Source organism: Amyelois transitella, chromosome 12, assembly GCF_032362555.1.
Source record: "Amyelois transitella isolate CPQ chromosome 12, ilAmyTran1.1, whole genome shotgun sequence".
Classification (NCBI taxonomy): Eukaryota; Metazoa; Arthropoda; class Insecta; order Lepidoptera; family Pyralidae; genus Amyelois; species Amyelois transitella.
This window is the reverse complement of record NC_083515.1, coordinates 4,467,950-4,493,267: the sequence shown is the minus strand read 5'-3', so window position 1 is coordinate 4,493,267 and position 25,318 is coordinate 4,467,950. Positions and strand designations below refer to the sequence as shown.

The 25,318-nt window shown below is 34.6% G+C and overlaps 1 protein-coding gene across 2 annotated transcripts in view; it reads right to left on the bottom strand.

Annotated features, from left to right (window-relative positions):
• Nucleotides 1–25,318, bottom strand: part of LOC106142592 (inactive rhomboid protein 1) — a 96,594-nt gene that overhangs the window by 16,343 nt on the left and 54,933 nt on the right. For both annotated transcript variants that reach the window (XM_060946957.1, XM_060946958.1), the window contains exons 2-3: nucleotides 8,880–9,257; nucleotides 5,354–5,522 (exon numbers count right to left, since the gene is read on the bottom strand). In XM_060946957.1, coding sequence (XP_060802940.1) covers nucleotides 5,354–5,522; nucleotides 8,880–9,257 — 547 coding nt within the window. The remainder of the gene's footprint in view (nucleotides 1–5,353; nucleotides 5,523–8,879; nucleotides 9,258–25,318) is intronic.

Here is a 25,318-nt window from a genome sequence, read left to right as displayed (position 1 = left end):
GAAGGAAAGCAAACCAGGTTACCGTTTCCTAATGATAACAACAGGAGTACAGAATTGCTAAACACAGTGCATGCAGATGTTTGCGGTCCAATGGAGACCAGATCCATAGGTGGCTCCAAATATTTCTTATTATTTGTGGATGACTACAGTAGAATGACAAATGTTTACTTCCTAAAAACAAAAGACCAAGTGTTTGGATGTTTCAAAACTTATAAGTCATTAGTAGAGAATCAAAATGGTAAGAAAATAAAAATATTAAGAACAGATAATGGTTCAGAATTTTGCAACAAAGAGTTTGAAAATTACCTGCAAAACACTGGAATAATTCACCAAAAAACCAATCCATACACACCTGAACAAAATGGCTTGTGCGAGCGACTAAATAGAACCATAGTTGAAAAGGCAAAGTGTTTGTTGTATGATGCTAACCTAACAAAGAAGTTTTGGGCAGAAGCTGTTAATACAGCGGTATACTTGCGGAATAGGTCTGTTGTCTCTGGACTTAACAAAACACCTTATGAACAATATACAGGAAAGAAACCAGACATCAGCCATTTGCGTATATTTGGCAGTAAGATAATGGTACATATACCAAAAGAAAAGAGAGTGAAATTTGATAAAAAGGCAATAGAATGTATCTTTGTTGGTTATTCTGACAATGTAAAAGGTTACAGATACTACAACCCTCAGAATAATCAGATATCAACCAGTAGAGACATCATAGTGATTGAGGAAGGTAACCAGAATAATAATGTGGAAATAAGGATAGATAACACCATGCCAGATAATATCAAAAAGGAGATTAAGCCAGAAACCTATTCAGAAACAGTGGGAGATATAGATAACATGAAAAAGGAAAATATAGCAAAAAATATAACTCCAGAAACACCAGATGATATGACAGGAGTTCCAGATATGGAAGAACTTCCAGGAGACAAGGCAGAAGTATCAGAGGAAGTTGATGTGTCACAACCTAAACGTATACGAAAAAAACCTGATAGGTTAGTAGTTGGTGTAGCAAAAAGTGATATCAGTGTTAGTGAAAGTGAACTTACCTTAGATGATGCATTAAGTGGAACTGAGAGTTTGCAGTGGAAGCGAGCTATGGCAGAGGAACTCAAATCATTTGAGGACAATGATGCCTGGGAGGTAGTGCAATCACCAGAGCAAGGTACTGTAGTTTCTTGTAAATGGGTTCTTCAAAAAAAGTATAATCCTGATAATTCTGTGCGTTATAGGGCAAGATTAGTTGCTAAGGGTTTTACCCAAAGACCAGGTGTAGATTATTATGAAACATATTCACCAGTATTGCGTCATTCCACATTAAGATTAATGTTTGCTTTGGCAGTGAAATTAAATCTAGAAATGTGTCACTTAGATGTAAATACAGCTTTTCTAAATGGTGTATTGTCAGAAAAAAATTTCATGGAAAAACCAGTTGGTTTAGAATGTAATGATGTTAATACTGTACTAAGGCTTAAACGGGCTATATATGGTTTAAAGCAATCATCTAGAATATGGTATCAGAAAGTTGAAGAATTGTTAAAAACTATTGGTTATAATAAATCTCAACTAGAGCCATGCCTATTTACAAAAATTGATGGAGACTTAAGAACTATTGTTTTACTATATGTGGATGATTTTTTCATATTTTCAAATTGTGTTAAAGAAACTAACATGCTTAAGAACAAATTGTCAGAAAATTTTAAAATTAAAGATCTCGGAAGTATAAAGAGGTGTCTTGGTATGAATGTTAGTTATGATAAAGAAAATGGTATTATAAGTATTGATCAAAAGGATTATATAAATGAGATAGCCAAAAAGTTTAATGTAAATGATTGTAAAACTGTTAATACGCCTATTGAACAGAAGTTAAATTTAACTAAAAGTTCTGTATGTAATAAAAAGTTGCCTTATCAGCAGTTAATTGGTAGCATGATGTACCTGGCGGTCCTCACTAGACCAGATATTGTATTTTCTATAAATTATTTAAGCCAATTTAATAATTGTTTCACGGAAGAGCATTGGAGCTATGCAAAAAGGGTACTTAAGTATTTAAAAACAACTAAAGATTTTTCTCTTAAGTTTTATAAAAGTGGTAACAAACAATTAGAGGGCTATGTCGATGCAGACTGGGCTAGTAACCTAATCGATAGAAAGTCTTATACAGGGTATTTTTTCCAAATTTCTGGTTGTGCAGTAGCCTGGGAAACCAGAAAACAATGTACAGTTGCGTTATCTAGTACAGAGGCTGAGTACATGGGGTTGGCTGATTGCTGCAAAGAAGCTATCTATCTGAAAAACTTATTGTTTGAAATTATTAAAGAAAATTACCCAATAACAATATATAATGACAATCAATCAGCAATCAAGCTATCAGGCAACACATTGACTCATCATAAAAGGTCCAAGCATATAGACATCCGCTATCATTTTTGTCGAGAGTGTGTAAACAATGGTACAATTAGAGTTAAATATAAACCAACTGCAGAAATGCCTGCAGATCTTCTTACTAAAGGCCTTTGTAAAAATAAGCATTATGAATTTATGAAAACTTTAGGTCTTGTGGAACATTAATTTTTTTTTGTTAAGTTGAAGACATTGTTAAGTGGGAGTGTAGAATTAATGATTTTTAGAGTATAACAATGCCTCAGGAACAAAAAAAATAAAAATATTGTCTACGTCACTTGTAACATCATACATCCTGTATTTCCGGTTAATAAAGTCAGTTGTTGTCACGTATCCGTTGGTTTTATTATAGTAAGAAGTATATTAATAGACTGAAGGATGAATTTGAAGATTTAGATGAAATGAGCGATATTGAAGATGGATGGAAGGAATTTAAAGAAAGAATTGTGAAAGTAGCTGTTGAAGTGTGTGGTGTAAGTAGAAGAAGGAAAGGAAAAAATCACAAAAATGCGTGGATGAGTAAAGATGTGCAAGAACTTGTGCGATTAAAGAAGAAAGCATGGCTGGATTTGTTAGCAGCAAAAGCTAACTTAAGAATGCAAGAGGTTATAGATGAAGATGTGAATGAAGCACGTAAGGAATATAAGAAAATGAAAGATTTGGTTAAGAAAGCTGTGATTAGAAAGAAAGAAGAGTATAAAGAGGATTTTGATAAAAGGCTATCAGAAGACTTTCAGTCAAATCTGAAAGTATTCTGGAAATCCGTAAGGTCAGCCCGAGGAAATACTATAACCAGAGAGCTGACTAGGATCAGATGCCAGGATGGTAGCGTTGTGAAAGGAGAAGAATGTGTACTAAAGATATGGAAGGACTATTTTGAAAGTTTATTTGAAAAAAAGGAAGGAAATAAGAAAGATTTCTGCTATAGCGAAGAAAAAGAGAATGAGATGGAAGGCGAAATTGAAATGTTCGAAATTGTGGAAGCACTTAAGAGTATGAAAGCGGGAAAGGCTGCTGGGTGTGATAGAGTGTCGGTCGAGATGCTTAAAGCAGGAAAAGGCGTAGTAGCTAGTCAGTTGTACTGCCTTTTCAATTTGTGTTGGAGAAGCGGCCGAGTACCAAAAGATTGGTGTAAGGCTGTTATCGTGCCACTTTACAAAGGAAAAGGGTCACAGCTGGACTGCAAAAATTATCGTGGTATAAGCCTGCTTAGCGTCGTCGGCAAATTGTATGCTAAGGTATTGATTAATAGAGTCAGGAATGAAACTGATGACAAAATATGGGATGCTCAAGCGGGATTTCGAAAGGGAATGGGATGTACTGATCAGGTCTTTTCCTTGCGGTGCATAGCCGAAAAGTTTTTGGCCAAGAGTCAAAAAGTCTATTGCACATTCGTAGATCTGGAAAAGGCCTATGACAGAGTTGAGAGGAATGAATTGTGGTCAGCACTTTCTATGCATGGGGTGAGCAGTCTCTTAATACGAGCACTGAAATCCTTATATGAGGATTCGAGTGCTTGTGTCAGGATAAACGGAGCGCACACTGAGTGGTTTAAGATTGAGAAAGGCGTTAGGCAAGGATGTGTTGCGTCACCGTGGCTGTTCAACCTATTTATGGATAGCTGTTTGACAGATTTGAAAGAGTCTAAAAGTGGATTAAGGATGAATGAGTTACTCGTCAAATGTCTGCTCTATGCCGACGATCAGGTTATACTGGCGTCATCAGCGGAGGAGTTACAGGAGATGGTAAACTGTATGCATGAAGCTTTAAAAGAGAAAGGAATGAAAGTGAACGTAAGTAAAACTAAAACACTGGTTTTTGAAATGGAGAAAGAAATGACAGCATGTAATATTTTGATTGGAGGAGAAAAAGTGGAGCAAGTGAAAGAGTTTGTATATCTAGGATCAAAGTTTACATCAGATGGCAAGTATGATAGTGATATTGAAAGGAGAGTGAACGCGGGGAACATGGTGAATGGAGCTTTGCATGCCTTTATGAGCAGTCAGAAACTATCCAAAAAGGCTCGACTGGCTGTGCACAGGGGCGTGTTGGTCCCGACATTAATGTATGGGAGTGAAAGTTGGGTATGGCAAAAGAAGCATGAAAGCAGAATAAATGCAGTGGAAATGAGAGCGTTAAGGAGTATGATGGGTGTGAAATTGAGTGACAGGATAAGGAACAGCGTGATAAGGGAATGTTGTGATGTGAAAGAAGATGTAGTTACAGGAATAGAAAAGGGTATGTTAAGATGGTTCGGTCATGTGGAGAGGATGAATGAAAGCAGGTTGACTAAGCAGATATACAAGGAGAGTGTGGAGGGAAAGGTCGGAGTGGGAAGACCTAGACGAACGTATCTTGATCAAATTAAGGACGTCCTGGTAAAGGGTCAGGTCAAAAGTACCCGAAACCGCCGAGCTTGTATGAAGAGAGTTATGAATGTGGACGAAGCGAAAGAAGTATGCAGAGATCGTGGCAAGTGGAAAGAGGTAGTCTCTGCCTACCCCTCCGGGAAAGAGGCGTGATTTTATGTATGTATGTATGTATGTACTTAAAAGATGTTATTTGAAATGGGACTGTGTCTGTCATGCATGTGCATCACCTATTTTGTGCTTAAATACGATTATCATGATTTGAAATATTCTATCTATAATAAAATAATTAATTGCTTTGCTGAGAATTAATCTCCACTGACTAACTAACCTAAGAGATCCCAACTTGGATAGTTAGTAGTTGGCTAAGCTATTTACTAGATAAAGACAGATTTGCGTCTCATGCTGTTGCTTCCGCTGGGCCTAGGTAAAAGGAGCATGTGAAAGAAATTTTCTAACTTGGTGCCGAAAGATGATATGCGTGTCAATGGACTTAAAACTGAGAACGCCAAAGACCGAACAAAGAAGGGAAAGATCGAAATACCCGAAAGATGAAAGAGAATATACAAACTTACCGTTACAACATAAGAGATCCCAGTGAGGGTGAGCCGCGCGACGCTGTCCTTGCCCGGTAACGAGCGAAGCACCGGCTCCTCGAGCGACGCCGGCGCAGGCAATACGTCGGGCCGCTCGCGCACCCGCCCCCGCGCCTCTCTGGGGGCGGCACCTGACGCTCCGTACATACTGAAAACAAAATTCCATACTTTAGAAACAAACTTAATATTTTAACGAACAAAACGAATCCCAATAACTCTCCCCTAATTCACGCAGATCGGATAAAAGTAAATAAAAACAAGTTTTTTTTTTTCTTTTCCATTGGATTAATTGAGACTAGCCAAAATTACTGAAATTCGCCTACTCAAATTTCAATCTTATTAGTTTTTATTTGACTTATATAATGATATCAATAATAATAATTGGTTATCTAAAATCAGAGTAGATAGATGGGGCTAAATAACATTAACGACTCGTCAATTTCATTCGGGTCGTACGTCATTACAACTCAATCTCTGAAAACTGGACAGTTATATATTAGTTATATACGAGTATATTTCATACAGCAAACTTTTGTATTTTCCACACAAAATAACAGATTCCATTTATTTTTAGACAACTCAGTAAAAGAGAGATCACAAAGATAACAATAAATTCAAGAAATATTTTCAATGAAATTGATATTGAATAAAATCTCGCGATAAAAGGAAGGGTCAATGTCTTCCATACAATAGCAATAAACGACTTTTATATCATTGTATTTAATGTTAACCCACTTGGATTTCATGCTTTCATTTTATTCATAGTATATTGTTATTCTGAGGACAAAAATATTTCCCTTTAGCAAATTTATTTACAATTTTAAATTTGATATCAATAACTACTTCTATATAATTAATTATAATAACTATTCTGGTTAACTAGCTATGAACTTTGCCTGCGTATCATGCGATTTTTGGCCCTTCCTATACTGTAAAGGTAAAAGCCGTGATATTTATATCTAAACGTTAGAAAGCAGCTAAACTATCATAATTCAATTTAATCATGTCTTAAATCATAAAATGCTATTTTTAAATAATTAAAAGTGTCTGAATATAATTCACACAATATTCAATGAAATTTGATATATTATTATTATGTACTGAGATTTTTAGATCAATCATTGCAAGTGTTTTAGGGAATATTAATTGATTCATTGACAAGGTGAGTGAGTGCACACCTCTTTCTACTATTTCTCATAATAGATTGACAGAGGCCATACAAAACTTGAAATAAGTTGATCAAAGAAAAAGCATTTATTAATCTCTATTATATTTGCCTGGTATCTAAATAAACCAGAATCAACATTTCAATATGTTGAAATCCTCTCTTATAGAGGAACAAGTCCATTTCCTTTGTGAAGACTAGACCTGTGTGAGGACGGAGTGCCAATAAAATGTTATTGTCTGTTCCAGACACGAAGTACCGGAAAAAGCAAACATCTTACCATAAAAGCCTTTTAGAACGATATGCATTTCTTTCACAGATGCAAAATAAATTTGATATAGAAATTCTATTATTTATACAATGACTCTCTTAGAAAATAAAATTATGCAGAATACAAGAGGTAGAACAAAGAGTTTTAAAATAGGTTTAATTTAAAAAAATTAAGATTTACCAAAAATAGAACCTCTTAAAAAAGGAAAATGTTGGATATTTTATTCGACATTTTCATGAATTGGGTTCCATTTGCGTTGGCGGTGATTTTAGTTATAACATAGCTCTGTCTGCCCCGCTAGAGATATAAATGTAATTATATGGATGGATGTGTATAGTGAGGTGGAAGTTCTTTTAAACTTTTTATTTATATATTATTTCAACGAGTTAGTTATTCTATTCCAATCAAAGCGCTGTTCACTGAAAGAGTATCATAAAACGTTGTTTCCGATCGTCATTTATACAACCATCTAGCTTTATTGGCTCAACCAATCAAACTGAAAGTAAACATAACTACGTTAATACACTCAATTACCCAGTCTTGGTACAAGTTGTGATTCAGCTGAGCGTGCAAAGTTACTGGCACTCGGAGTCACAAATTACAGACGACATTAAACCCAACTTGTTCATAGTGGAGCTAGATAATACGTACTTTATGTATTTCGAACAATTAAAAGAAAAAAATTTAGATCGTAATGCACAGGGACTAACTGGGTCAAATCACTTCTAACGTTACTTGATCGATGTTCTCTTATGGGGAATGAAAACATGTGCTATCAAGATTTTTGGTCTTGAACATTTATAATTACTTATTTCTTTGGAAATAGACAAATTTTTGCCAGAGTCGAGTTTTAGTCGTTTTCGTTATAGAAAATTGCGTATAATGGTCAAGTAATTGCTGTGAACGCTTTATTTAAGCTTATCTCGGACTTTTTGTTTCAACATTAAAAGTCACTCAATCCGTTATTGTAACACTCTGCAACACTCATGCTTGTCCACGAACACTTAATAAATTTTAACCCACATTTTTAAATAATAAGTAGTAGATAAAACACATATTTGAAAAAAAATATTGCATCACAAACAAAATGACGTTTGGATTCCCGCCAGAAAATCTACTATAATTACTTCATGGACGTTCTGAAAACAAATATTTTTTATATGTGGCCAGTAACAATTACACTTATTATAACTGGTAGTGTAAAAAGGTTGCATATATATTTTTAAGCGAAGTTAGAAGCACGTGTTGCTCTAAGTATATATTGAATCAAGTTCTTTTTTATACAGTGAATAATTTCTTTAGAAGATTGTTTGGCCTAAAAATAGTTCGACGACACCATTTTTCAACCTCACACGTTACACCGACAAGACTTCTCATCTTGAACCAGTCTGCGACAGAATGGTACTGACCTCACCGACATCGAATCGTTTAAAGATGAAGTCCGGTTGCCAAATAAAAGATTCGATCTTGAAAAATAATGTCATCGAACCGTTCGTAATCCAAACGCCCACCATCCCTCTCTGTTGAGAAGTGCACAGCTTCCTATCTGTTTTATTTTAAATTTTAATGTGCAGCATACTCAGTGCTAACGCTCATTGTGCGTGCATTTCTCACCACACAATACCATCAAGAGGTCTTAAGTACGAGCAATCCTCGTTGGACCATACATATTGCTTTAACGAGGGCATTAATAAGCTTGCTACTTGATATCACATCCGGACTCTGTACCAACTGTTGTTGTTAGCTGACGTGCCATTTGCATAAGTAACTGGCGCGTACACATCGTTAGTTCTCGCTTTGTACCAGAAATATGAACTGTGAAGTATAATGAAACATTTTTTAAGAGGAATATTATGTGTTTGTGTACAATGCAGTGTTATGTAAATGAAACTAGGTATAATAAGTAAATAATAAGGGAGAATTGTAAACGGAGCTACATATGTATATTCAAATTATATCAAGGTTTAAGTCGCACTCCGTCCTCGCTGTGTAGTTTGTACAGTTAGACGAAGCCAATAGTCAGGCCACGCTGATAATAAAATGATGATTCTACTATTTAGGCAACTTACCTAACATCATCATCGTCAGGGTGATGGTCGGGCGGCAGGTCAAGCCGGAGATCCCCGAGCGCCCGCGCCGCATGCCTTCTCCGCCTTTCGTGCCATAACCGCCTTTGTTCCCTCTCGTTATCCTTTTCCACACCGAAAAAAGTCTTCGTCTCTCTTTTAAGGTAGTCCCGTACTGTATGGGCTCGTCGTAATCTGACGCCATCTTCTTGGTCAGGTTGAGGTACGGGGTCTGGTGGGGGAGGGGCGTGGGGAGCAGGCGGGGCGGAGACGATGCGAGGGGGCGACGCGGGCGCGGGGAGGGGTGGTGCTGACGCGGCAGTGTTGGTGGATGTTGATTGGCAGGTCAGCTGAGGCGCCAGCAAACCTGCGCTCGCGCGCCTGTAACAATAAAAATGAAATATTAGCTTTGCCTGTTACTACAAAATAAAATTCGTCAATTTGTCACGTTGTGAAATTACTAAATATTCATATATTATAGGATTAAGCTTCTTATTATCAAGTACAAGCTTCTTATTATCAAATACAAGCGGACCACGGGCATCGTAACGTAAAGTAACTTACGCGAGCTCGGATATCCGTGCAAACTACGTTTTCTATCATCCGTTTTATGAGTCCAACATTTATGAAACCTCGTAACTCTAGCTAGGTAGGATCTCGTTATTCCGCTCAGCCGTCGCCATCAAATTGGCCGGATTGATTCGGTATTTCCGATTGCAATTCGAATGCAAATCGATTTACGACGCCAGATTCCGGAATACCTATAGAACACGTCATATTTTCCGAGCATCGATTTTAAATGTCCATTCATCAAGTAAGCTGTAATTGGCTCAATTAACTAGATAAGGGGTTTTAATGTCTCATTTTCTGTTTTTTGAGAATCCATACATTCATCAATGAACTATACATACATCCCTTCCAAAGAATCTTGATAATAAAATTATCTTTAAGACACGATTTTGTTCAAGAAAATAAAATCCGACAATGAAGCAAGCCGCTTTTATCGATAAGGCTTGATTAATCTCCTTAATTACTTTATAAACATTAGCATTACAGCCATAACTTTTGATGGCTTAATCTCCTACCGCGTATTGTTCAGCAGATTTATATTTGAATACGTGAAGATATAATGAAATCTTAGCATCTGCTCAACTTTACGTGCCTATAAATCCTTTATGAGTGAACAAAAGACGGTGAAACAAAGGCGCCTAAAGAGTAGCACGTGACGCTAACACGCTGGAAAGGCGTGACAAACTCTATCCGACTAACTCCTTATGCATTTGCATACATGAGGGACTAAGAGCATAGTTTACTAAATGTATAATGTATAATAATATGTTTACTGCAGACTCGCAAATTATCCAGCAGTATACAATAACTACATTAAGTTTGAGCCTTCAGGAATTATTCAGAACTTTACGTTCTAAATTATTTATTCTCACTCCTTTTTTCTTTGCTCCTTGTAGAATAATTATGGTTAAACATTTCGCTGGTTGTAAAGACAACGATCACCTACGCGCAGGGACTAACCAAATAAAATCTGCAATGAGGAACGGTATATTACTTATACTACGTTGGACAGTCTGCAAACAGGGAGTATGGCGAAAGATCGTGAAGAAAGCGTAACAACGCCTCATTGTAACCCCGAAACTACAATAAAGATGAAAGACAATCATAATGGGTCAAGTTACTTCATCAACATCTGAGAGTATTCCCGGTTGCATGCTGAAAGCCTTTGCCCCATTAGACTTATGAGGACTAATGGCTGAAGTAGAAAACTTCAGTGAATTATATCAATAATATGATAGCAGAATAAATTCCAAAGACGGTGTATAAAGGCAAGCAGCAGGTGCGCGAAGTGAACGGGCAATAATTCCCACACAAAGCTTCGTAAATTAAGATATAACATTCAAGAGCTAAGCAGTGCTATATATCAAAAGTATACCATATTGTGTCGCAGTAATAGACAGTGAAATACAGCTTTGCTGCATCTATATATAAGTACCGTACTAAAGGAGAAAATCTTTTTACTAAGAATTTGGCATCCATTGACGAAAAATTAAAATTAATATCAGTATCAACAAAAGTGTCATACAATCAAGTTGGGTAACTTTGAACTTTTTTGTTCGACATGTTGTGATATTCAGATAAAAATGTATGGGTCAAACTATTCAAACATATTTAATGAGTGTTCATTTGTTTCAAACTAATTGATGCTGTATCGCGTTAATGAATTTATGATTAAAAGTATTGTAATTTTTTGAGTTAAATGGCCGTTCAAAGTTTTTTCTACTTTTGGGTATCTTTGAACTTTGTTATCTTGGATAGGGAAAACTCCTTTTTCTTCCCTTTTTATTGAACTTGGGTAAGATTATATGTTATGCAAACCTGGAGGCGAAAAGAGCGCCAAACATTTGATTTCTTTCCAGGTGTCAGTTTCATGTATTTATTGACAACAAGAATAAAACTTTTTTCCGTTTCTTTATTTGAAAAAAAATAAGAATCTTTAAGCCAGTTTATAATAATTAATCTCATTATAGTGCAACAAGTTGTCTTCAAAATATTAAAACATTTAGAGGATATTCTTCAAACTGCATGTATGTAACCGTGATTAGCGCCAAGAGGAAGGAGATTAAAGAGACGACATATTTTAAAGCAGACTGTATTATAAACATGCTACTAAAAGATTGTATAACAATTTCGCAAAACGTTGCCAATAAACGACTCTTTTTTAGGTTATAAACGGAAAAAATGTTTGTTAGCGCCAAATAGTACGAATTTACTTTAAGCAATGCTTACTCCATAAATGAAAAGAATAGCTATTTAAATGTTTGCAAAGTAACCGACAAAGATAGACCGCAGACAACTTAATAATTTAAAGGTTTGTGCACAAGCATCGTCTCAAAGTATCATTTTTAAATAAATATTTTACTCATAAATCCTTGCTGAGCTTAAAAGTACCAAGTAGCTAATTACTGAAGTTGCGTTAAAATATTTGTGATAGTTTAATTACAATCTAGTAGATGAATAAAAAAATAAATCTATCAAGTGATGTCTATTGAACGTTGCTAAGATTTCAAGAATATTAATAAGTCCTACAATTCTGTTAATCACATCACTAATTTCCCTCTTCTTTTGTGCATTCGGTTGATGTGCGGTGTTCAGTCCTTCTTACATCTTTGTCCACAATACAGAGTAGTAAACAAAGCCATCAATCTCGAAAATACTCAACTGATACGTTCAGCTGAATTACTTAATGATGGCATTTTAATAAAGCAAGTGATGTCACTAGCCCATCTCCATAAAGAAGAATAAATGAAAAGTTTATGAGTCTTTTCATAAATTGACATTTACAATCTGTGCGGGAAGAGAAACTGTCATGGAAGCTCACGCTAGATTTATTTGCTTATTTTCTTAGACCTTTTTACGACGTACGATAGAACCTAAAAAAATATATTCTAGTATAGGGACACCTTCAATCCTGAACTTATATCCTGGCGATCCAAAGTTTCCTCACGTCAGCCAACCAATAATGCAGATACTCGTAGTATCAGAGCCGTGTCTAGGCTGATTGCTATTCTTAGAGCGCGTCCAATATCAAAGATATTGCATGTCACCATAGTTAATATTATTAAAGAAAGTTTCTTTCATTCCATGATTAGGGATGTATGAATTATCTCATAATATTGTTTGAAAGCACGTTGACTAAGAAAATAAAGAAGTACAAGGAGAGATAAGTATATAAATAAGAATGTTACAAGGGGGAGGACTATACTGAACGTACCTTGATCAAATCAGGGACATCCTGACCTACAGGAGTACCCTGAGCCGACTAGGTTGCATGATGAGAGTAAATAATGTGGATGAAGCAAAAGAAGTTCATGAAGAAAAAGACGAAGAGGGGATCGTGGAAAGATGTAGTCTCAGCCTACCCAAGGAAAGGAGTCGTGAATTTATGTATGTCTTCGTTGTTAATTATATGTATGATGACCTCAATACACATGCAGTACACAATTATCTCTCTCGCTTTAAAACATAGTAAATCTACATACGTACATATGTATAATCACGACTATATCCCTTGCGGGGTAGACAGTGCCAATAGTCTTTAAAATACTGAAAGTTTGACTATATAGTGCTTATAATTACTTAAGTTTTAATCAAAGTTACGTTAAATTATAATGAATTCAGTCAAACGAGCATAAGTTTAAAAATACTTGTAAAACACAATTTTCAGGCTAACAACATTAACTAATCGTTTTAAAATCCATTAGCAAGTTTGTAAACAAAGAACGGTGGGAGTACATGAAACTCTTGCAGACAAATGAATGCTAAATTACTTCTTTAATGTATTGGAAACTGAGTTTTATTTGCAAGAACATTAGTACAACGAGCCTGAGATACAAAGTAAAGGGAATGCAGGAAGATAAACACATATACAATTACCCCAAAAGTTAAATGTTTATTCATTCATTATTTAGTCTCGCCCATCGGGATATGGTTTTGTTCTACTGAAATCTATGTTTCATTAAGATCTGTTAATGACAACGCTTTATAAAAAACCAGAGTGGGGCAGAGTTAGTACCAGAAGTATATTGAAATTTCAACTACCTTTTTTACAAAATATGTACATAGCTGAAACAGTCACTTAACAAAATGAATTATCGATGTATGCTAATCAACCATCAAATAAATACAGTCTACTAGAAATAACTTGGAAGCGCTCTCATTTTAACTAGGTTAAACATACTCGTAGTAAAATGTAAATGGAAAGGAAATTTCTACATCCTCCTTTACGCAACTCCCACACTCGACTTTTGCGAAGGCTTCAAGTATTTAAAATGCCTTCTGTTCAGACTTCGGAGAAACGTTCAACTGCACAGAGCAAAAGATATCACGTGCGGCTGTGCCCTGTGTTTAACAGTAAACTTTAAGTTCATTTTTCTTACAAAGACCTCTAGTTTGTTGTTGTAACTTGATTTTTATATTTGCTTGAATGCTAGTTTTTATTGGAAGCTCGGAACTATACTGCATACAATTTGCGCACTGTTCTTCGACATATATGGTATCTCTTGTAATAGTTACCCATTTGACATAGTGGCATTGCCTGTGAACTTGAAATCCCCGTTTTGATTCCTAGTTAGGCCAAGATAAACGTCTTGGTCAAGTTGACTGGGTTTTGGATGTTTATCTTAAGTTATATTTTAAGTAATTTACTTTTTTATACGTTTTATTCATTCATTCATATAGTCTCTGTCTCTTGCGGGGTAGACAGAGCCAACAGTCTTGAAGAGACTGATAGGTTACGTTCAGCTGTTTGGCTTTATGATAGAATTGAGATTCAAATAGTGACAATGGTAGCCCATCGACCAGAATATGAATTCCAAGTTAATAAGCCTATCCCTTAGTCGCCTCTTACGATATCCATGGGAAGTGAGATGGAGTGGTCCTATTCTTTTTATATTTTATGCCGGAACCACACGGCATTTATACGTGTTATTTTAATAAAATGACAAGGATAATGGTTAACAAAAAGCAAGATATGGATTACACCTACACAGCATAAAGTTTATCTATCTATCAATTTATACAATCAATCAATATATAAAAACTAGCTTTTACACTATTTACACATGCGAATTTAGCGCGACCTGTGAAAGAAAACAAGTTTTTCACAAATCCCACGGTAACTTTAGTTTTTACCTGGATAAAAAGTAAACTCTAAACTTTTAATTAGTTAAACGAAAAATTACATACAGATTGGTTCAAATGATAACGCATTTATAGAACCAAACAAATAAACTTGTTTCTCATTCAATATTACCACTTAAAGAGGATATTACAAAATGCTGAAATTAAAAACGATAAGGGAACTGGGGAAATAAACGAGATTTTTCGTTTACAATATTTTTATAAATTAAACTCATAGTGTAAAGAGCGTGACCAATTAATGGAGCTGTGGACATTTCACTTCACAAAGCAACTGATGCGTAAATTTTTAAGTGTTTATAATATCGTAATGAATGCTTTTATCGGAAAATTCGGCATGTATTGTCGTAATTGCATATTATCTCTAGCTTTATATCAATATTGATTAATTATTAACTTTGTTTTATTGTAATAAATTAAAGAAAAAAACACGCCGATTTCAATTGAGCTTTAAAGCTAAAGTTAAAGTTTCACACTACAACTACTACTAAATTTATGGATTGAAGATATCAAATATTGAGAAAAAGTTGCTGCAATTGAAAACAGACTTTCTTTAGATAAAAGTAAGCGACCTTGAATCTACCTTTTTAATTATCAGCTTGAAGTTACATAGTAAATGTTAACTCTTTAAATATTTACCGTAGCCTCGTAGACGTCTACAGAGCTACGGTGCTACGACGCTACGAAAGCGTAGCACCATAATTTGTAAGCACTGCACGAAACCAATAACTCAAGTTGGTCGCGAGTGGAAGCAACACTAACTCCCTAAAGATATATTATGAGAATAATTACTGTGCTTTAGAGCATTTCTCTCTTAAAAAAAATTTTTACGCCCGCGTCTTTGCTCGCGTGAAACTAGTAATTCCATTAATTTCCGTTCCCGCGAGAATTTGGAGGAAACCTTTCTTACTGCACTCCTAGACCACATAAGAAACCTATAAGCCAAATGTCAAGTCCCTCATCTAAGTATTTTATGCTGTGCGTTGTCTGTCAGTCAGTCTCTGCGTACCGCATAAAGAATCAAAACGTGATAACAAATATTATTTATGTATATAAAAGTGTATATATTACTATAGAGTAATTCAGATAGCTGAATAATTGTTACTAGCTGTGCCCGCGACTTCGTCCGCGTGGAATAGTTATTTTGGGCATCATTGAAGCCCTCAAGGATGAATAATTTTCCCTGTTTTTTTTTTACATTTTATTTTATTTCTTCGCTTTATATAACATCACGCTGCAACTATTAGAAATGCAGCGTGATATTATATAGCCTACAGCCTTCCTCGATAAATGGTCTATTAAACACAAAAAGAATTTTAAATTCGAACCCGTAGTTCCTGAGATAAGCGCGTTCAAACAAACACACTCTAAGCTTTATAATATTGGTATAGATGATTTAAAATTATTTTCTATTGAAACAGGTTTCGCCTAAATTCGACAGACACAGGCTGTCATAATGTTCATTAGGCATTTGTTGAAGAAGATTTCAAGATATTCCCTTGAAAACAAAGCCCCGATCATAAGCTAGTCAACTTTATTTAAACTCGTTGTTACTCATACACTTACAAAAACTCAACTCCCTAGTGAATATAAAACAGTTTCGTGATTATTCCGAGAAAAGGGCTCTCGTACACGACCTTCATCTAAATATTCCCAGACACATTTGTGACATGCTTTGTCTATTGTACCATAAAATTATAATGAAGGAGACAACAATAATCTAGATGTATACCTTCATGTATAAACAATAGTTAACCGCAGGTTGTCTATGGCAGACCTCTTTTGTATTGCTTGTACCATATAAATATACCATTATTTAAGTAAACGTTTTGAGTGATTACTTTCAAACAGATCTAAAAGATTTTTTTATGTACTTTTAACATTTGAAATTGCCTGAATTTGTTATGAAGGTTATAGATATTTTTTTGTTTGTGAATGTTTAACAAAATAAAATTATCTTTTGAGCGGCAAGAACCATTAAACAAAAAACATAATACCTGTTTTTAAAAGATTTAATTCATGAGCCCACAATTAGCCTGCATTAATAAAAGTTTTCAGTTAAACGTTGAACATTCACTGGGAACATAGAAATCAAAAAATATAAGATAATAGAAACGCCATATTGTACTTAAAAGTACAGGAGTGATTCTAAATATTGTATAGTACAGATGCTTCGCACGTCTTGCATCGCACGCATATTTCTTGCGCAGTTGTAAAGATGTCAAATTAATTTCTGAATTGAACAGAATGAATTTTATTTGTTTTAATGCCGACACAGGTCAAGCCTAGTGTTTGAAAACGATTTGCAAACCGTTTATAATCGATGTTCAATTTGTTTTTCATGAACGTTATGCTGTCACAACCAACAGTTGCGACGTCACATTCACTTGAGTTACCACTTCTATAGTCTCGTATTATTCCGAATTCTATGGCGCGGGCTTTGCGTAGCGTGCTACCAAGCAATAATATGGAGGAGTTTGCTATCACACATCTCTTCCGAAACGGAAAGTAGGGCCCTGTCGCCTACTGTTTGCTAACAAATTTCAGTTTAAAACGGAGCACTATTGAACTTAAGTACTAAGAATAGCTTAAAATTTATTTGAGAGAGTCCGTAATGCATTTTATTGTTGACTGTAAAAATATGCTCTGAATTTCAAATGGGAATGCAAGGTTTTGTCTACAGTGGATTTTGTATTTTGAACACTCTACACTATGATTAGTGAGTGGTTTGAATAATATACTATAGCTTTTGCAAGTGACTTTCCTTGAGTATGTTAGCGTTTTAAAGGTGGATTTTTAAATATTTCTCTCTTATAAAAAAGGGGTATGTCATCACGATCAGTGATGAAAATTGAGCAGTGATTTTTATAAACAAACCTATTGGTTATGGTGATATCCCATAATATTGGTTCTAAAACAGAATTATCATTTCTTAAAAAAAAACGTGATCATTACTGTTAACGACGGATGGTCAGGCGAGATGGAACACCAACGTGCGGTCCAATAAATAATGCAAAATTATGCTAACTTATATTTATTAAAAAAGACTAAAGTGAGCGCGTCGCTAACAATTACTCTCCTTGATCATCTATAATAAAAATATTTTCTTAAAACGAAACAGAAAATTGCAGTCAATGATTTCCTTCTTTGATTATCGCCATAATAACTTAGATTTTTAAAACTAAGTGATGGATTTAAGAAATATCTGTCAAACAAGTCCTAGAAAAAGTAACTCGTACAGTTTCGTTACACGTGCGAATGTCGCAAAGTATCATGTCTGTGAGAGTACATTAATAATTCAGCAGGTAGAACGTAGCGTAGCACACGAATGGGTACAATCGAGAGACACCGTTGCATAAATGCGGTAATATTTTCATAAAAAATATTTACTGAAAGTAAATTGAGTATAAACTCGACAAAATTTCTATTCCCGGATCATTTATAATTTTTTAGAAAAATATTTTTATTTACTGTTGTTTAAACTTCTATTTATACAGTTAGAAGGCAAAATAACTAATTAAGATACCTACAGTTCGTAGACCTTCGAAGACTTCCGACCTGACCTCAGCTATAAATAGTCTTCCAATTTATATTGAATGGGTTCCAGTTGCCATAGGTGAACCATTGCATTCTTTCTTATTTCACTGGTAGACAGTGCATTATAATTGAGTTTAACCTTTTGTAAATAGTCTTATATGTTTTAATAAATTTACGTTAATAAATCTCTGCAGTGAAATAAGAACGCAACTGGGTCTAAATCGAGGATGTCAATCACAACACAAAGAACTGATATTCTGACTCAAACACACACACACAAGGTACGTGATCATTTTAAGAACCTTTCTGCCCCATACGATCCACGTGCTATGTGCCTCACCTTTTCACTTCATTGAAATTATCTGCATCATTATGGAAACTTTATTGCGAAGTGATGTGGTGTGATAAATATACACACAGCTATGAATGTCAAAGAGGGGAATGGATGAACTTTGAAATATATAGTTTAAAATTATAATAGCATTTTAGTGTGCCGTGTGTATCCCGGCACTAATAAAAAAAGAATAGAACCAACCCATTTCTTTCCTATGGATGTCATAAAATACGACTAAGGGATAGGCATATAAACTTGGAATTCTTCTTTTAGGCGACGGGCTGGCAAGCAAGCAGCTGAGCGTGGCCTGTTGGTCTTTTCGAGACTGTCTTCGACTCTGTCTACTCGGCAAGGCATACAGACGCGATTATGTGTGTGTTTGTGTAGCATTTAACAGAAAACAAACTCACACTTTAATCTTCAATGCATAATTCAAGTTTAAAATCACGGGTATACGGGTTTCTCTTGAGTCGCAAGGGTATTTCATACTATAATTTTTTTACTCATTTCGGTAATCGCTGCACCTATTTATTTATGTATATTGTTAATTTTTTATAGTTTTTATGTATGTATATTACTATTATTTAAATATTTTGTGTAGGTATAAATATATTTATTAAGTTTGACCCCACTGGTAGATAATGCTTCTAGCGTTAAGTCCTCCAATTGTTCTATACATTTGTATTTTGTACAATAAAGTTTAAATAAATAAATATTTGAATCAAAGTGAAAACATAGTGTTTGCCAGGTGCATCTCTTCCTTTTCCTTAGAATTTCTGAATGTATCTATGTATCATACATACATATAATCACGTCTATGTCCCTTGCGAGGTAGAGCCAACAGTCTTGAAAAGTCTAAAAGGCTTTGGTGACAGGTTGCTCTAAATAGAATCTCAATTCCATCACTGAGCTATCCGGGTTAACGTGACCTTTTATTCTTTTTGAGACTAAAATATATCATATTTTTGATTTTCACTCGCCAAGTAAAAAGCAGAATATGATATTTTCTAAACTGCAAACCCAAGTACTTTTGACACGCCCGAGTATGACTCAGTAAATAAATTCATAGGAACGTCTAGTTTCGCTATTCCGCTCAACTTAAAAATGAAAAGCTATCTGACGTATATAAATGGACTGTCAATATTTTAGCAAGCACTCGATGGAAAATTGTCTGTCACTATGACACGAATTTTTGCTCTTCTATTTTATAAGTGAAATAAAAAAAGCTGCATTCCAATGCATGATATTTGTGTGAGTAAGAGAGGGTATGTTATATGATCTCATTCTTAAATGAATAATTCATTTATGTTGTTTTTTTTTTTTTTTTCAAAGCAGCCAGTGTGATCACTTGGGTGCAAAATGTTGAGCCACAGTTGAAATAACATGACTCGTCATTTCCAAATAGAAAAACGCAGTCAAAAGTGAACCTTCTCCTTTTTTCGAATTCGGTTAAGGAATGTTCTTTTGAATGAAGTAATAGTTACTCGGGATTTGGGTTTGAAAGACAGAGACGTTCGTTATTAGAATTTTTATATAGGATTTTAAAGTGCTAAGCATGTGAACAACAAAATGGCCCAAGGCAAGGTCAAGTAACCTTTGAAACATAACAAAAATGCCTTAACGTAATGCAAATGCGATGAAAGTGTTTCTGTGTCAATTTGAAAGCTTCTCGCCCCACGGCGGGGTCCCCTTTTACGTTATGTATACGACATTTTTACGACTGCTGCATACAGAAATGATATACGGCATTCCCTCAGTGCAAAACTAACTTGGACAGTTTAGAACTCTCGCACGCTAACAAAATAACTTTACAGTGCATTTCCTACAAGTTACTGTGATACACGTAGGTATAACGGAAGTAGGCGTGTAGAACCTAATGGCTGTTCCAAAGTTTAGGTTGAAAGCAATACATCATGTTCAATATTACATCCACATAAACGAATATTTCTGACAAAAGTTTAGAATATTATTACGAAATCCAAATATTTTTTGCCTCAAGAAATAGCAAATATTCTGTTCGCAGAAAGTCAAGGAAAATGAAATAGCAGTCATCTGTGTCTACTTAGTAATTCTTACATATTCTGCAAAGAATTTTAATTTCAGTCTGTTCGTGGATACTTAATGTTGTAAAATTATCCAGCAAAGTGTTTACAGTAAGCTGCCCGCTTTGGGAATATTCAAAACTGCAATATACGCAAACGTTAACATACTTCTAGTTAGCGAATTAATTTGCACTTTAACCTGTTCAAAAACGATACTCAACTTCACAACGATAATGAACGAAACATATGCAAAACGGACAAACTCGTGATAGAAACATTAAAGTGGTCAGTGATGTGATGGCATCGCATTAAGCGTTATTTTGTCTACACTGACATGAAGTGCTGTGCTGCAAATTGGATTAGTATTAGAGCAACACAAACAAGCTGGGATGGAGCATATATTAGCGTCAATTATGTACACTCTGAACTAACTGAAAGCTTAATGAACACATTAATATTTTTTGAAAAGCAGATATCGTATGCTGGCCATTTTGATCTATGTTCTTACTGTATCATAAATCATGTATAGAGTAATTGTCCCCAATATGTCCGCGCACGAACGCTTCAGGCATGCTAAATATTCATGATATGGTAATTTCTATATTTTCTAAATGATTGCACAATTAATTTGTATTAAATTACCATGAATTTTATATACTGTCATTGGTTTATTAGAAAAACTGTGCAAATCATGTAAATAAGTTTCGATCCGATATATCTATCAGGCCGAAACTAGTTAAATGGAGGACTCTAAAAATCTTTCACAAATGAAGATACCATGTGAAACCTCAAACGTGAATGGCCAAAATATCCTTATTATTTTATTATCGTGCAATACATTCAGAAAGTGCTCATTTTCAATTGCTGTGCCATTAGTTCGTTACCTTTTAAAGACCATTCCATAAGTTAACTTTAAATGAAGGTATAAAACGTTTCGGATGTATGTCGTCTGTATGTAAACGTCCCTTAACAGCTCATTCAATGGATCGATATCCGTTTGCGGACGCCTAACGCTCCATAAATTATTCGATGCTATCGCAATTCTACATTTTACGTTTCGCGATATTTATGAGCGAAAGTACAGCACTTAGTATTTTTATGAGTACGAAATATGTTTTAAGTGCAATTTGAATGGTTCTGCAGTTATGTAGAGAGCATTTTTTATTTCCTGCATTATCTGGTACTCTTTACTTGTTCGGAAAATTCCATAAACTGTATACTCATTGTAAATTGTTTTACTACGCTAGTTTTTGCGTGAAGGTATGCTCTTGTGAAAAAAACTAATTTAGTTTTTTAGAAAATGTCTACTTTATCATAACTATCTGCATGCCAAAATTTCAATAGCTTTAATCATTGTATTTTTTTATTCAGCCCTGATTCAGCAATTATTAGATATACTTAGGTCTCTTTATTATGTTGACATATGACTCGCTTTTTTACAAAAAATTAAAAACAATTTGGTTAGCAAACCATCAGATAACATTGTCTGAGAATAGAAAACATTACGTTTAACTTCCTTTCAAGTTGAAACATTCACCACCCTCATCGTCGTTTGCAAATGATATATTGTACACCCTTATTTCAAGCACTAAAATTATGAACTCGTTTCGATTCCTAATGGGTCTTTAAAAATTCCTCATTTTCTTCAAATTTATGGTAAGGGCTGAGGGAATCTATGTAGTACAGTATTACAACATTCTTACGTTTTTAATGAAAAAGAGAAAAGAATTTTCGTTTTACGATTACACCGGTTCTCGCGGTTTATAGCAGGCGAGTTTTAATGTGCACTAATGTTGGTAATGTCGTAAGTTAAGAAATTATGGCCGGCACTCACGAAGTGGGTGACAGTGGGTTACTTTTTCACTTGACAGTACAGTGTTAAGTAACACGCCCCTATCCAATAATACATGTGACAGCGTGTTTGTTTGTCTGTCTTCCTCGTAAAAACCATTTTACCGATCTCCCTAAAAATTTGCATCCATTTAGTGTGGAATACGGAGGAGTGCAGGAGAAAGGAAGTGTATTTGTATATAACTTACTATTTCCCGCGACTTCCCAACTTTACCTATCTAAGATGTGTTTTTTCTTGCTCAAAAATGTTAATTGTTCTTAAAAGAGAAGAAGTATAACTATAAATATTATGTTTAAAATACCAAATGAGGACTGATCTTTGATAAGAACTCTTTGGAGTACGTAATTAAAATTGGCACTTTAAATAATTAAACAACAACAAGAATCATAGAGGCCATTTAAAAAAACATCGTTTTAATTTATTCGCATACTTATAGGTATGTGGTAGGAATATATTCCGCTGACCTGGTCATAAAAGTTTATCGTTTATTCTGAATCGCCTGTTAACCAGTAATTAACAATATGAGCCTTATTATGAAAATAGCCGTTCAATATAGTGATCATATTGCACGAAGCGTTCTTCAATCCATTAAATTTTGCCATAAATGAAAGGTTTACAATGTAACGTATTACGTTGTTTTACATTGAGTAATTACAATGTTAACTTGCATTAAATTTCAAACTAACTTAAAATTTAAGTTTCTGGATCTTACTTTAGAAAAGCTTTCTGAATCGATGCATGAAGTCTATATTCAAAGAGGCCGTTGTACAGCACGTGACGGAATACAATCTACAAAGTATTCTATATATGTATTTTACAACTCAACGCATATTTGACAATCGTCTGTATAAATTGAGAACGTTCGTGTAACGGATCGGCACGTACGTGTACAATTGAGTTTCCTTATTCTATTGTTCTATATCAGGCTATGACGATATTTCATTTTAATCGAGTAAAATAAGGATTCCGTTTAGCCAGATAATCATTTCTGTAAGTACGCCGTCTTTTTTTTTTTTAATATAGTAGAAGAAAAAGAACAGACGCCTCCATCTCTTCCCCACGATATCGTAAAAGGCGTACTTAGGGATAGGCTTATAAACTTGGAATTGTGCTTTTAGGCGATAGGCTAGCTACCTGACTCTATTTAAATCTCAATAGGCTATTTTACACCATGTAAAAAAAAATATAAAAATGCACGTATCTTATAGATTTTGTAAAAAATAAAAGAAAAACATCGATCATTATTCATAAAAGTGCAATATGGATTTTATAATTCAATTTAAAAAATCCTCTTTTTTAATCTGTTCTTCAAAAGTCGAAAACGCTATCCGCCATGTTGGGTACTGACGTGACGTCATACTTTTAGTAAACAAATATCGAATCGAAAACATATTGATGATGTCAGGCTCTGTTTATTTTGAAATTTTAAAATTTCTATCACGTTTTTGGGTTTTTACTCTTTAATAATTTAATAGAATCATGGAAGACGGTTTTGTGAAAGCAGACAATATAAATCTACCCAGAATTAATACGTTGATGGTTCACTTGTGTTTCTGTCCGCTTGGCAATCAAATCTAGATGGTATGCAGTTTGGTTTCATCCGAATTTGTTTAACAGAACCCATTATCTTATATTCTGTATAATTCTTCATATCGTTTTCGAGCTAAAACATGAAATAAGTATATAATATGAAATCAACTCGCATCATAGGTTCATAACATAACCTAAAAGTACTCAAAGGTTGTTGGTGTTATATTAACATGACTTGTGGTTACTTTACTATTTACAATGAATGCTGCTAACTTACATCAAAGTGGTCTTCAAAGAAATACAATCTTGATTTTGTAGACAATGCCTTTGGATCTCTTCTTGCTAATTTCAACCAAGTGTTTCTCATTTTAATATCACTTGGCAGTGGAATCCACAATTTTTCTGGTGTTTTTATACTTGTATTCTTGCATTCAGGAACAAGACACCAACAATATGTATTGTAATTCATTATTACAAAAATCTTTTTACTTTAGTCTTACGTAGAGCCGTATTGTTTACTAAAAGTATGACGTCACGAGTCAAAACAGCATGGCGGATGGCGTTTTCGCGCGAAAATACAAAATCATAAATAATAAATCGTTTTTAGAGCACTTTTCGGCTTCAAAAAATTTTAATAAAAATTCCATAGGTATAACACAGTCTCAGGATTGATTTAAAACAGTTTTCAAAAAAGAGTGTAATAGCCTATTCTAAGCCTAACAGCTGAACGTAGCCTACCAGCCTTTTAAGACAGCAGTCAGTCAGCAGACAGAGCCAGCAGACTCTGTCTACCCCGCAAGGGATTATATGAATGAATGAATAAGTAGAAGCTGGTAAATGATCATCATGACCAAGATCCTCCTTACATACTGCTCAGCATGTAAAGTAGGACAGATTGACATACGTAGTCAAAGAAATGTGAAATATTTTTCAAAACACAGCTACAGTTGTGCTTGTAACGCGATCCCGATGGTCAAAGAGAAAAAAAAAATACCATAAATATGTAATAATATAAATTTTAAGATCGTATATACATATTTATTAAAAATTATAATGATTGAACTAACCCCAAAAGCAAGTTCGAAACTTGTGTTTTGGGATACTAACTTAACGAAAGCTACTATCTACACTATATCTACACTATAATATTATAAAGAGGAAAACTTTGTTTGTTTGGTTGGAATGAATAGGCTCAAAAACTACTGGACCGATTTTAAAAATTCTTTCACCATTCGAAAGCTACATTATCCACGAGTAACATAGACTATATTTTATTTTGGAAAAAATAGGGTTCCGTTATAATATATAAAAATAATTGGCAAAACAGCGTTTGCCTGGTCAGCTAGTATTTTATAAATATGTATATAGGTATAAACATACCCACCAGCCTATCAGAAAAAGTAAGTTTTTTATGTTTCCAACCTGAGACCTATGGTTT